At 49.6% G+C, this 14311-nt stretch overlaps 1 protein-coding gene across 2 annotated transcripts in view; it reads left to right on the top strand.

The window, feature by feature from the left end:
• The window catches only part of Kirrel1 (kirre like nephrin family adhesion molecule 1), a 90457-nt gene extending 78088 nt beyond the window's left edge, over positions 1 to 12369 (top strand). For both annotated transcript variants that reach the window (XM_028753302.1, XM_028753301.1), the window contains exons 5-16: positions 2413 to 2570; positions 4048 to 4198; positions 4745 to 4850; positions 5013 to 5161; positions 5356 to 5483; positions 6113 to 6239; positions 6332 to 6432; positions 8049 to 8247; positions 9487 to 9594; positions 9733 to 9872; positions 10781 to 10858; positions 11081 to 12369. In XM_028753302.1, coding sequence (XP_028609135.1) covers positions 2413 to 2570; positions 4048 to 4198; positions 4745 to 4850; positions 5013 to 5161; positions 5356 to 5483; positions 6113 to 6239; positions 6332 to 6432; positions 8049 to 8247; positions 9487 to 9594; positions 9733 to 9872; positions 10781 to 10858; positions 11081 to 11557 — 1922 coding nt within the window. In that variant the 3' untranslated portion in view covers positions 11558 to 12369. The remainder of the gene's footprint in view (positions 1 to 2412; positions 2571 to 4047; positions 4199 to 4744; positions 4851 to 5012; positions 5162 to 5355; positions 5484 to 6112; positions 6240 to 6331; positions 6433 to 8048; positions 8248 to 9486; positions 9595 to 9732; positions 9873 to 10780; positions 10859 to 11080) is intronic.
• The last annotated feature ends 1942 nt before the right edge of the window (positions 12370 to 14311 follow it).

The following is a 14311-nucleotide window of genomic DNA, read 5'->3' as shown; positions in this document are numbered from 1 at the left end:
CTCTCTCTCTCTCTCTCTCTCTCTCTCTCTCTCTCTCTCTCTCTCTCTCTCTCCCTTCTGTCTGAGAGCCTCTCTTCCCTTTTGTATTGAGTCTCTCTGTCCCTTTCTCTTTCCTCTGATCTCCACTTCTCATCCTTGCCTTCCCTCCAACATGAGGTCATTGCAGTGGGGAGAAAGGAGAGAGGAGCTAAGAAGAGTTTGTATACAACTCCCTTCCTATTTGGGGGTGCGGGGATGTGAGGACAACTCCTAGCAACAAAAAATGTTCTAGGCTGCTGGGAATCCCAAACCCTGGGTTCAAGTTATGCCTTGGCCACTTTTGTGCTGTGACCCTCAAGAAGACCATTGGACAGGGATTCTCTCTCTGGCATGGTAATACATGCTATAATGCTATCAGTCTTCCTTCCTTCCTTCCTTCCTTCCTTCCTTCCTTCCTTCCTTCCTTCCTTCCTTCCTTCCTGAGATGTAGTATTTTATGATAAGGGTTAAATAAAGTCATATGTACAAGGTACTTCAGCAAACAAGAGTTAATCTCTGGGTAAATGGTAGAAATTATTGTCAATTGGCTTCCAGTTTACAACTGACAGTTGACTTCAAAGACCTTGAGAAATTGTAGAGAAATGTGGGTTGGTGACGGAGGTGACAGATGGTCTTTGCTTGAGTGGAGGGAAAAGAAACATGGCAAGGGCAGAAGGCCCAGTAGGAGGAAACGCTTTGTCTTGCTCTCTTTGTAGCAAGAACCCAATGTCTCTGGGTAGATAGGCATGCAGTTCATGAGTGAGGAAGGAAGGTGCATCTGTAGAGAGCCAGGCAGACCAGGAGAGCCTTCCCATTTCTCCACTTTTCAAGTTTCTCCCTCTTCTGTCCATAGCCCTGCTCCTGTCACCAGAGTTGTTTATACCAGGGAGCAGAGATGAGGGAAAGAGCCAGGACTGAGGGAATAATTAGCTGTCCTAGTAAACGCAGCTCTGTTTATACACCACGAGTACCCTGGATGCTACACTCTATGTGCAGACCTCACTGACCTCACACTGCCTCAGTGAGGGGACTTTGTTAGGGCTCTGAGGGAGAAACAGGCTCAGTGCCTTTAGGGGCTCAACCAAGACCATGTGACAGTAAAGGGAGGGGCCAGGATCTGAAGGGCACTGATCTAAATTCCACCTCTTCTCCACTCTGCCACTCCACATGTACAAATTGAACAGAAAGCTGTGTCAGCAACTGCGCCTGCAGCGCAGAAACCTTCATTTCACCCACGCCGGGACAGCCCTGTCTGCCTCCAGCCTCGTGGACCTCCCAAGATCTCCCTTCAAGGGTCTCTTCTAGAAGTTTTCTCTCAATCTCCCTATTTTTGTTATTCTCAGAAAAAAAAAAAAAAAAACAAGATGAATTCAGTGCAGGCCTGAACTACATAATGAGTCTCTGTCTCTAATTAATTAAATAAATGAATAAATAAATATTTTATTTTAAAAAAGAAGAACCCTTGTCTTAAGGGAACTTTAGGACTCTTGGCCTTGGGAAACACAGGATTTGGCTCACCTTAACATTTAGAAGCCTGTGGCCGTGGCATAAGAAAAGGCACCTTATTTCTTAAAATCAAATGTATAGCCAACTCAGTTCCTTAAGCACATAGCGAAGGCCTGTTTTAGTCATGTATTAGGCAGCGGAGATTCTTTTAAATGTCAGTAAGACCTGGACCTGCTTGTCCAAGGGGACTGAAGTAGGGGAGACAACCACCAATGGTAGCTGCTGGGCAGCTAACACTCAGTACTGCTGCAGGTGGACGCTTTAAGCTTTCTGCATCACCCAGGATTTGGCCAGGGTGTTAACAGCAGCTCAGAGAGGGCATGCCCCATGGCCGAAAACAGCAGAAGCAAAGTGAGGAGGTAAGGGTCTGCAGGGCGTGGCTGGAAGACCCTAAAACAGGAGGCTGATGCTTCGTGAGAATGCTACAGGCAGTTGCAGCCTCTGGAGGTGTTTGAGCAGGAGCACAGCACATCCTTAACTGCTGTGGAGAAATAACCTGCCACAGGTGGAGTGGATAGAGTTGACCATCCAGCCATTCCAGGCAGATGAAGGGGCTAGAGGTAAGGGTACCCTTCCTTCCCCAGGGAGTGATCTGAACTCAAGACCTTGAGATAGCCCTCTATACTATCCTTGAGCAACAGTGGTGAGCATAGTAGCAGACTGTACAGGAACCGCTGTGAGAGAGTAGCCACAAGCTGAGAAAGCATGCAGGCTCAGGCTGCCGCCTTTGGGTGACGCCTCCTGTGCGCACTGTGTATGATGATTGTAAGTTGGGCTCGGGTGGCATTGCCCTGCGGAAGGGGACACAAGCCGATGAAAGGACACCTCCATGGCGGGGGGCACAGTTAGCTGCATCCTGAGCTGATTTTCTTCTCCTCTTCCCTCCAGTTCCTCCAGAGGACACAAGGATTGATGGGGGCCCTGTGATTCTGCTGCAAGCAGGCACCCCCTACAACCTCACATGCCGAGCATTTAATGCCAAGCCTGCTGCAAGCATCATTTGGTTCCGGGATGGGACGCAGCAGGAAGGGGCTGTGACGAGCACGGTGAGAACCTGTCTGCTCCTCTGGCGCCTCTTAGACCCAGCTCCATGTTATCTCTCTTTTCCCAAAGAGATCTGTCTGACTTCATACAGGGACAGATGTGATAAAACCCTTTAAGCTATCTGACCCACCTCTTTTATCATACAGTTGTGAAGACTGAGGCCCAGAGAAGATAAATGGACTTCCAGGTTCACTGTGCCATTCCATAAGTACTTCCTGTATGCTAGGTACTATGCATGGTAAACACTTTATGGGCAATTTCTCTTAAGCCTCAGAAGAGTCCCATAAAGTAAGTGATGCTTCCAACTTACAAAGGAGGAAATTAATGGTCAGAGAGGTCAAAGGCCTAGCCCGAAGTCACTCAGAGAGCAAGCAGCGAGGTTGGCATTCTGTCCCGGAGTCTGGCTGCACTGTTGATCCTTTACCCTCTTCCCTCAGCACATCGAAAGGCTGCAGAAGCCAGGGTTATGTGCGCATTCTCGGGTGGGAAGGAGTGACAGGTGAAAGATGTTATGTCATCACTCACCCAGAGTCACATGCCAAAACTGACGGCAGAGGCCCTGGGCTGGGCCCTGAGAGGCATTCCCAGTGGGGAGAGAGTCTGCCCACCTGTGTTCCTAGAGGGTGAGGATGGAGAGCTTGGGCCCCAGCTTCAGTTCACAGTGACCTCCACAGCCTTGACCAAATATCTTCCTTCTGACCATTTCATAAATGATTGACTCCAATGAGGCCCAATATCTTTTTTTTTAACCATAAAAAAACTGTTTTTTTGTTTTGTTTTGTTTTCTCTTGGTGGGGAGCTACATGGTGTTTTGCATCAGTTAGGTGCTGCTGTGGTCCCCTAGAGATGCATGCACGGCTGTTTGAATGAGAGGCCTTACTCTTGTTCACAGTGTGGTTTCCTTAGGTGGGTGACAATATGGAAAATGACTGCAGTGTCACTGAGCCAGTAAGCTTCTGAGCTGTTGACTCTGTCTCTGTGCTCTAGGACTTTAGAGACACCACTGAAACACAGAGTACCCAGGACCAAGTGTAAGACACTCTCAGTGTAAGTGGTTCAGGCAGGAGAGAGCACAGAGGTCCGGACAGGCCTGAGAAGGCTTTCTAGAAGAGGAGACCCTCACTGTGGCCTTAGAGAATTCCAGGAATACACAGAGAAAACGATACTACAGAGTGGGTGATCATGTGTGCCATAGACTTCCGTTATTATTAAGATATCAATATTAGAGTATCTGTTATATTACGATTTCCATACTCTTATAAGATATAATAACGGGGTGGGGGAAGCTGTAGTAGAGAGCAGAAACTATCTTTCTGTTCTATTTTTCTGTAAATTGCAGAAAGCTTTTAAAAATACCCAACTACTTAACAGTACGTGAAGTTGGCATAGGGCGGGAGCTGCGTTTTGAAGGTCCACCCTTTGGTTTCTCTGAGAGCAGGAGGGGCTTTTAGCCTTGACTCCGTCTCCCCGCTTCCCCAGGAGCTGCTGAAGGACGGGAAAAGGGAGACCACAGTCAGCCAACTGCTCATTCAGCCCACAGACCTAGACATCGGCCGTGTGTTCACCTGTCGCAGCGTGAATGAGGCCATCCCCAATGGCAAGGAGACGTCCATTGAACTGGATGTGCACCGTGAGTAGGGCATTTGGTAGGCTACATGAAGTGGGGACATAGGCAGCTTTAGAAGTACAGAATCCTAGGGGCCCAGGACCAACACTCCCTCTTACATCCTGGTTTGAGCCATAGGCAATAATGATTGGTAAGTGGAGCATTGGGTATAGTAGTGTATCTGCTTACTGGAGTTGTGAGCATTAAAGACTTTATGGCACAGGAGCATCTAGCATGGCTAAAGTGTGCTCCCCTGGCAAGTGTCCATCCATGCATTTCTCCCAGTCAGGGATGCTCTTACTCTAGCCCTTTACAGTGAACTAAGCTAACCCACACTGCCACCTAGTGGCTATATTAGGTCATTACATCCATTGGGTAATTTCCTTCACTATCATTCTTGGTCTGAGCTATCGGAGAAGACTCTGTAGAAAGGTAGGGGGTGATAGCTGATATTTTGTAAACTGGAATTCTCATTTTACATTAGAGTGGTATGAATATACATGTTACAGAGGGAAAGAGAGAAACTCGGGGACAGAAACGACCCTGACCTCCTTATCCCGTACTTTGCAGACCCTCCTACAGTGACTCTGTCTATTGAGCCCCAGACAGTGCTGGAGGGCGAGCGTGTCATCTTTACATGCCAGGCCACAGCCAACCCAGAGATCTTGGGCTACAGGTGAGAGGGTCAGGGTTTGGGAGTGCTATCCACATGATGAATGGAGAGGCCTCTGGGACTGGGGTAGTGGGAGGGGGTGGCTACGAAGGAGGCCAGTGTCCCTGGATATAGCTGAGAGAGTCCCAGGTTCTGATCTCACATCTATGCTGCCTCATCCTCTAGGTGGGCCAAAGGGGGGTTCTTGATTGAAGACGCCCATGAAAGTCGCTATGAGACAAACGTTGATTATTCCTTCTTCACGGAGCCTGTGTCTTGTGAGGTTTATAACAAAGTCGGGAGCACCAATGTCAGCACTTTAGTGAATGTTCACTGTGAGTAGCTGGAAGGGCAGCAGGGGAGGGGCAGAGAGCAGGGTCCTTCAAAGGTCCTTGGGTACAGGGGAGGAAAACTCCACCTACTAGACAGGGGTAAACATGGGAGGTAGGGTTAAGAAGAAAGACAGCCAGTCAGAGCTGACGACTCTCAGGAGCCTGAGACTCTGACCAGCCACCTCTCTCTCTGTCAGTTGCCCCCCGGATTGTAGTTTACCCAAAGCCCACCACCACAGACATTGGATCTGATGTGACCCTCACCTGTGTCTGGGTTGGGAATCCCCCCCTCACCCTCACCTGGACCAAGAAGGACTCAAACATGGTAAACCTCTCCCTTCCTATTCTGAGTGCTGCGGGTGGGAGGAGGGCGCAGACTTCTTGGCACAGTGAAGAAAAAGGGAGGGATTGGGATTGGTCTTTCACATCAAAACTGGAACATTTCTAGATCTTGGGGTTTGGGAGAGAAGAGGATACTTGCAGTCAGCCATACTTCTTCTCCTTGGACTAGAACTTGGGGTGAAGTGGGTGAAGGGAGCAGGTGGTGCTGCTGTGGTCGCCAGATCTAGGGCATTAGTGATGTGGAGACGGGTAGGGAATCTGGCAAAGAAAGCTGAAGTACACAGTTCTAACGACTCCTAGTGGACAGTTAGGGCCAGAATTATGAAAGGAAGTTTAAGAATAAACTGGCTTACCTGGTTTAGCATGGGAAGGAATCATCAGAGAGGACTCTATCCTTCTACAGCTATCATAGCTGTCGCCTGTACACTCTTGTATTGCCGGCCTGCTTAGAGTCTTAGGGAAGACTTAGCCAGACTCAAGAACTCATTTACCTTCTGGGAATTCACTTGTGGCCCTCCATGCTTTCTTTCCCATGCCTCCAATGCGGGGGACCCACCGACCCAGGGGCCCAGGCTTCCTGGCTCCCCACCCGAGGCTAATCTCTCTGCCCAGGTCCTGAGTAACAGCCATCAACTGTTGCTGAAGTCAGTGACCCAGGCAGATGCTGGCATCTATACCTGCCGGGCCATCGTGCCTCGAATTGGAGTGGCTGAGCGGGAGGTACCACTTTATGTGAACGGTGAGTGCCCTAAGGGGGCCAGACCTGTCCAACACACACTGAAGCTGTTGGCCTGAGATCTGACTGGCCTGACTGGGTCTTCCTGCCTGTAGGACCTCCTATCATCTCCAGCGAGGCGGTGCAGTTTGCCGTGAGAGGTGATGGCGGTAAGGTGGAGTGCTTTATCGGGAGTACCCCACCTCCGGATCGAATCGTGAGTGCGGGGTTGGCTTTGACAGGCAGCCCCACCTGCCCAGCCTCATTTCCCCCCACCCTCTCCTGCTCTTTTTAGTGTCTGTATCATTTCAACTTTTCAAATCCGACCCCCTCCCTTACTTGTGTGATGCTGAGCAGATTAGTGGTTTGAACCTCAGTTTCTCATCTGCGAAGGGGAGGCCATCTCCCTGGGTAAAAGTCATTACAGCTGCAGTTGTGAGGAACCTAGTAGAGGGCTGGCCGGTGGTGGCGCACGCCTTTAATCTAAGCACTCTCTAGTCAGAGGTAGGTGGATTTCTATGCGTTCGAGGCCAGCCTGGTCTACAGAGTGAGTTTCAGAACAGCCAGGGTTACAACAGAGAAACCCTGTCTCAAAAAGAGAGAGAGAGAGAGAGAGAGAGAGAGAGAGAGAGAGAGAGAACGAGCCTAGTAGAGTTCCTTTGAGTCAAGTGATGTAGGCTTCCTCCTTGCAAAGGTCCTTCCTCTCCCTCGTCATACCTTGCTAATACCTCCCAGTCTTTCTTTGTACCCCCCTCTCCTTCCATCAGTCTACCCTCCCTTCCTCCCCTCAGTTCTCCCTCCCACATGTCCCACTCTTCTTCTGTTTCTCCCGCCTTCCTCCTACAATCCCTGACCATCCCTCATTCCTTTCTCCTCTCCTCTATACCATAAACAATTAATTCCTCCTGTGGCCACTAACCATCAAAACCCTCATCACATTTAATGACCATTTGGCTAACTCCAGGGCTGCCCAGGGATACTTCATTACCACAGCTGCCTAGGCAGAAGACGGTTTGGCTCCCAGGAGGCTTGCCTCCTAGAGCTGAGAGGACTGATCCCTGGAAAGGAGCCAGCATTCAGCTGCTCCTCTTCCTTAGCCTCCCTTATGCCATGAGAATACACTGTTAGGACTGCCTCAGCTGGGAGGGCAGGGATGGAAGGCCTGGGGGATATGCCTCTTGATTCCCTTACTCATAATTAAGAGCAGGCAGATGCATCTCCAGAGAGCCAAGCAGGTTTCTTGATTAATGGTAATACTGGTAAGATAGACTTGTATGCAGTTAGAATCATGATGCTGAGCATTGCCCCATAATGGCCAGAATCTGCCATTTCAGAGATGAGAAAAACAAGGCCTGGAGGGGGAAAGCATGGCCACATGGCTGCTCTGGAGTGGGAGGTATATGAAATGGAGCCCAGGGATCTCAAGTCCCAATCCAGACTTCCCAACAACATCCAAGATCCGAGGACTGGCTCATTAGCTCAGCTGCCTCCATATCACAAAATACCACCCAGTGTCTCACTTAGAGCATGGGACCATGGCAGAAGCTAATTCCTGGGCCTCTCTGCTCCATTCATACGTAGTACATAAACCTCAAGGTTGCAGGTTTTAGAGTCTCTCTAGATAAATCTGATGCCTATTGTGTGAGAACCATAACTTCTGAAGCAGAAGTTCAGTGTCAAGAATTTGTGGTAGTTGGTATGACTCGGGTTATTTCAGGGTGAAGGTATGTAGGGCCTGAGGACCACACATGTGCTGGGTGATTGGGTATCCTTGGGGTATGTACTTCTTCCACATGTCCTTTTCTTACATCCATCTTGTCTTCCCCACCCCAGGCATGGGCATGGAAGGAGAACTTCCTAGAGGTGGGGACCCTGGAGCGATACACTGTGGAGAGGACGAACTCAGGCAACGGTGTGCTGTCCACTCTCACCATCAATAATGTCATGGAGGCCGACTTCCAGACCCACTACAACTGCACTGCCTGGAACAGCTTTGGACCAGGCACAGCCATCATCCAGCTGGAAGAGCGAGGTCAGCCATGTTGCCTGCCCAGGATACCCTGGACAGCCATGCTGACTGCCCATTAGATAGCCTGAAGATAGCCTAAAGTTCCATCTTCTCTTTCTATAGCAAGGTTTAAAGCAAGAGAACTCTCTCTTGGGCCCCTCTGCCAGAAGCCAACTTTAGTGGTTTGCAATTAATTTACTATGTAAATGTTCCTTGAACATCTTTATGTGTTGACCTTTGAAGGAAGGGTTGCAGTCATGAACAGGAGAACTTCATCCTCACTCACAAGAAACTTTGCTCTTAGTGAAGGAACTTGTGTAGTAGAAACAAAAGAATCCAGACTGAGAAAAATCTGATGGTATATGCAACAGATTAACACAGCTATGTCACTGAGTTATTGAGAGGATTGAACAGGATATTTGTAAAGTCCAGGGGTTCCCCTACCCTTCAAGCATCCTTGGTTTTATAGAAGAGGTGTATTCCCTCTGGGCACCTTTGACAAGGAGAAAGAGGTACCTAGCCTTTGACAGATGCTTGATGAAGGAAAAATAGCAGTTGTTTGTTTTTGAGAACTAGTTATTGAAAAGGGAGATATGGAGAAACTGGAGGACCCCGGGGGAATGTCTGGAAAAGCTAACAGTTCCTGTTTAGTTAATGGTACAGGGTGGATGTGGGGAACAGAGAAGGATAATGTGGGGGCTCAGCTAGGAAAGATCTCAGAGGGGAAGATCTGTAACCAGAGTCTGGATCCAACTAGGAATTCCAGAAAGAGAGGGCCAAAGGGAGAATTCTTGGGTATCTTCTCAGCTAAGGGAAGAGGGGACACTAGAGAGGAGTGTTGGGTCACTGGTGGGCAGTGAAGATAGAACAGACACAGCTTTGCAGGCAAGAAATATGGGTATGGAGATTGGAACAGAGATCACAGATTGGAGTTTGAAGACAGCCCTGCTCATGAAGGAGGGACCAAGCTTATGGGTAGGTATGCCAAGTAGAGGAAGAGAAAGCTCTGAGGCAAACTGAAGGCAGGGATGGAATGCTGGCTGTGCTGACATCAACTCTGGTTAAACTAAAGCACAGATTACAACCCAGACTCAGCCCAGCTCTTCTCTAGTGTGGCCTGGGACTTAGATGTCAACACGGCCCAGCTCAGGCAAAACTTACCTTTGTACACAATTCAGAGTTGTCCCAGTGTGTTGTAGCCCAAGTCTTCAGATCCCTGTGTGGTTCTGTCCTCATTCCAATTCTTTCTTCTCCTGTCTATAGAGGTGTTACCTGTGGGCATCATTGCTGGGGCCACCATCGGTGCCGGCATCCTGGTCGTCTTCTTTTTTGCTGCCTTAGTGTTCTTCCTCTACCGACGTCGCAAAGGCAGTGAGTACAGGCTCTGTACAGCCACAACAAACCCTTCATCCCTTCAACCTTACCCTTCAAGGTCATGCCAGGGTGTGGGGGCTAGAAGTCAACAGTGTAGACCAGTAGAAAGCCCCCAGCCACATCTCCCTGTTCCAGGTCGAAAGGATGTGACGTTGAGGAAGCTGGACATCAAGGTAGAGACGGTAAATCGGGAGCCACTTACAATGCACTCTGACCGGGAGGATGATACCGCCAGCATTTCCACAGCTACTCGGGTCATGAAGGCCATCTACTCGGTGAGGATAATGCTTCTTTCAACATGGCCTAGGGTCTTCATAGTCCTATGCCCAGTCCCACCAGTTATTAATAACTTCTGTTACCTCTTCTTCCTTTGTGAGTTTAACCTGTTTCTGTTACCCCAATTCCTATGTACCAATCTGCTCACGAATAGACACACCCACACTTGTATATACACTGGTATCCTCATGCATACTTACTCATATAGACTCTCACATACATATGCATAGCTACCCTCCCCTCCAATAACCTTTGTCTCATCCTTCCCTCACACAGAGGAAAATCTGTAGATAGTTTTGATTCAACTTCTTCATTACTGAGCTGAGGCAGCGCTCCCCAACAGTAGTAGTGTTTATGCTCAAGATATTATATTACACACTAGCAACAAAATTGACACTAGAAGACAGGTCTCTGGTGTCCTACTTCAACCTATATGGTGAGACACAAGCCCGCCCCAACCTCAGCGCCTCCTTTAGCAAGTGACCTCTGAGCATGGAATCAATTGTCTTAGTTAGGGTTTTACTACTGGGAACAGACACCATCACCAAGGCAACTCTTATAAAGATAATATTTAATTGGGGCTGGCTTACAGGTTCAGAGGTTCAGTCCAGTATCATCAAGGCAGGAACATGGCAGCATCCAGGTAGGCATGGTGCAGGGGACACTGAGAGTTCTACATCTTCATCTGAAGGCTGCTAGTGGAAAACTAGCTCCCAGGCAGCTAGGATGAGGGTCTTAAAGCTCACACCCACAGTGACACACCTACTCCAACAAGGCGACACCTACTGTAACAGGGCCACACCTTCTAATGGTGCCACTCCCTGGGTCGAGCATATGCAAACCATCACATCGGTAAAGTGAGTTAAAAAACAGCATCTGTCTCCTGACACTGGCTCTTGTTCTTTAGTCCTTTAAGGATGATGTGGATCTGAAGCAGGACCTGCGCTGTGACACCATTGACACCCGGGAAGAGTATGAGATGAAGGTGAGGAAAAGGACTGGCTGGGGAATGGGTTAGGAGCGTCTGCAGGGGGAGGTGAGGACAGCCAGGGAGGTGTGGTCAAGAGGTCCGCAGAAGGAACAGCGTACAGAGTGGTGCCGATGAGAAGAGAAGCGTGGGTTGGGGTGGGCATGGGCAGAAGACCCTTGAGAGCTTATTACACTGGGGGACATTCTCACTTTTATCCTTTTCTCTCATTGCCCTCAGGATCCCACCAATGGTTATTACAATGTGCGCGCCCACGAAGATCGCCCATCCTCCAGGGCGGTGCTATATGCTGACTATCGAGCCCCTGGCCCTACTCGTTTTGATGGGCGTCCATCATCCCGCCTCTCCCACTCCAGTGGTTATGCCCAGCTCAATACGTACAGCCGGGCCCCTGCCTCTGACTATGGCACAGAGCCTACACCCTCTGGCCCTTCTGCTCCAGGTGGCACCGATACAACCAGCCAGCTGTCGTACGAGAACTATGAGAAGTTCAACTCTCACCCCTTTCCTGGGGCAGCTGGGTATCCTACCTACCGTCTAGGCTATCCCCAGGCCCCACCCTCTGGCCTTGAGAGGACCCCCTATGAAGCATATGACCCTATTGGCAAGTATGCCACCGCCACTCGATTCTCCTACACCTCTCAACACTCAGACTACGGCCAGCGATTCCAGCAGCGCATGCAGACTCACGTGTAGAGGCTGGATATGGCTGGGGTATCTCTGCGGGGCAGAGGAGATGGCTTCCCAGCTGTTCCCTGACATTCAGGGACATTGCTCATTGCTCCTTTCGTGGACTCAGCCTTTCTCCTCCTGGCCGTCACAGATAAGGAGCAGGTCTCCCAGTAACACCCCATCCCAAGGATGGTGCTCTGTGCATGCCCCAGTCTCCCGGGCCTGCCCTTTCCTCTTCTTCAGGAGGATATCTCTTCTGACCTTTGTTCTTCCTGACCCAAGCATGGGGATAGGAGAGGGGAGGTTGGGGGAGGGGAGAGAAGAAGGGAGAGGAGAAGAGCACATTTTATCATTTCCTTTCTGTCCTGCTCCTCTGGTTTCCCGTAAGTGGGCATGGAGATATGCTGAGGTGGGCTGAGGTGGGCAGGCAGCTGGCACGTGGGACAGCCCACCAGTCCTGGTCTTGGTTTCTTTATACCTTGTGTACATTTTTCCCATCTCAGGGGATTACAGATGGAACCATGAGTTCAAATCTAGCCCTTGGTCAGTTGGGGTCAAAATGCCAGTCACCCTGGCCTCTATGGTGTCTGTCTGTCTGAGTGAAGAGGGCTTCAGAAATCCCCAGGGGCACTGCTTCCTTTCTTCTTGGCTTTGTGCTGGACCAGCCAGATGTGTCCTGGATGCGAGCAAGAAGTGGTCAGGACCATGTCCTAGTTGACAGGCAAGGGGCCACCGTGTAGTGCATGGCAGTTTCCAGATCCAACACTAGTGGGAGCCACACAAGCTTCCTTCTTTCACAGTATCCATCCCACTTCTCGGTGTTAACTCTTGAGCCTTGGAGAGTTGGGTAGGGCAGAGGCGACTTTTCATGGGGCTATTTTTCAAAAGCAATAAAACCTCATTTGGAAAGAAAAGCTGTAGGGGTTTCCCCACTATACACAGTCCCTGTGGAAAGGAAAGGGGCACCTGCTCCCCACCAGACTCCTAACAGCTTGTCTTACTGTATCTGAGTCTCTAAGCACTTTGAATCTAGTGTATACATCCAAATGGTGAGACTTGCCTGCTGGTGGATTCTAACAGAGTTAGTTAAGCAGTGTCCTGAGTCTCAGACTCTACTATCCTACCCTGTCTAACTCACTGTAGCTAGAAACTACCTTGTAGATGGTGTGGTAGATGCTTTATCCAGACAAATTTTGGTTTTGTCTCCTCCTCACCCCCCCCACCAACCCCCAACCAATCAGATTCCTTCTTCCATTTCCAGTGCCTTGAGTGTCAGGTTTGTGATGATGTCCCTGTATGAGCTTCAGCTTGTCCCGTGTTAGCATCCAAGGAGAGACAAATGAGAGGATGTGAGGGGAAGGGGGCCTGGAAATGGTGGGGAAGGAAAATTCTTACTGACCTAGATGGATATCCTAGTGCAGAAGAACGGGACAGGCACTGAATTCCATGGGCCATGCTGTCTTTCCTCACACAGCGTGCACACATGAGCACACACACATTCCATACCACGTCTCATCTACCACCTTCTGATCAAAGAGAGTCTGTCACGCCTGTCTCAGCTTCACTTTCCCAAGAAAACAACTGCCCAATAGGAATCTACTGTCCATGTCCCCGCTGAGGCCTGCATGATAGGAGTGAGTATTCCCAGAATGCTCCTTGCTTTTTCTCATTGGTCACCATTCATTAGTCATGTTTACTTTAATGAGTCACATGTTCATCAGGCACGGTCCTCACTAACCTTCTGGATGGGCCTGTGGGGTGACATTCTCTGCTATCTCCTTTCCAACAAGGACCAGGTAGTATCCAGGAATCAAGGCACTCCATTTCCAGCCTGGCAGGCAGCTGCTGCTTCCTCTCCTCCTCAGTGAGTGTATGCACAGAGTGGGCCCTTCCTGCAGCAATGACAGACTCATAGCTGTATCCGGGTTCAGAAGACTCCCACTCGCAGAACCCTTTCATGAGAGCTCAGTGAGGCAGTGTGCTTGCAGTGTTAGGTCCTTGTGAATATGGATTCATGCAGGCTTTCATTTTCACTGACACCTGAAGCCATGCGTGATCCAAATACTTCTGAAGTCTAAACAGAATGGCATTTTAAACGGCAGTACTCCCTAAAGTAATCCTCGTGTCTGGGGTTTGGCTTGATTCTCTTACTTCTCTCTGGTTTAAGTAGTAGGCCCCTCCTACGGACACAAGAGTGTCAATAAGGAAAACTGTGGGAGCCAAGCGCCATGCAAGGAACAGGAAGCAGCAACTGAGACAGACTCCTGCCACTCACACTCCACAATCAGAATCAGAGTTGGGCCCTGCTGAATGACCAGTGTTGCTTGTCGGGGGAGTTGAAAGTCCCTTAATCACTACACTCTTCCGTCTGAAGCTAGAGTCTTCCAGCATGTCGGTACTTTGACTCTAAGCACCCTGGGTGTTATTGCTTTAGTTGAAGGAATAAGAAACCAAGAGTCAAGAGATTCAGGATCCCATTCTGCAGCTGCCATTTGCTGAGTAACCCTGATCTGACCTCCTTACTTTCCTTGCTTCCATCTTCTGGTCTTTGCCTAAACCTATTCTCTGTTGGCTGTGCTTGTCTGGGGTGGGAGATTGTCCATCCCTCAGGAACAGTAAACAATCTCGGTGAGGGTTGGGGCAGGGAGGCATTGCCTGTCAGGAGGAGCTTTTACCACCAACTTCTTGATCTTGTCCGTCACCCTAGCCGTGAGTGAAATGAAGCTATCAGTGTTGTTCTCCTCTTAGATTCAGTGGGCTGCTGTGACCATGGTAGAG

The sequence above is a fragment of the Grammomys surdaster genome, unplaced genomic scaffold, assembly GCF_004785775.1.
Source record: "Grammomys surdaster isolate TR1022 unplaced genomic scaffold, NIH_TR_1.0 125946, whole genome shotgun sequence".
Classification (NCBI taxonomy): Eukaryota; Metazoa; Chordata; class Mammalia; order Rodentia; family Muridae; genus Grammomys; species Grammomys surdaster.
This window is presented reverse-complemented; position numbering and strand designations above follow the sequence as displayed.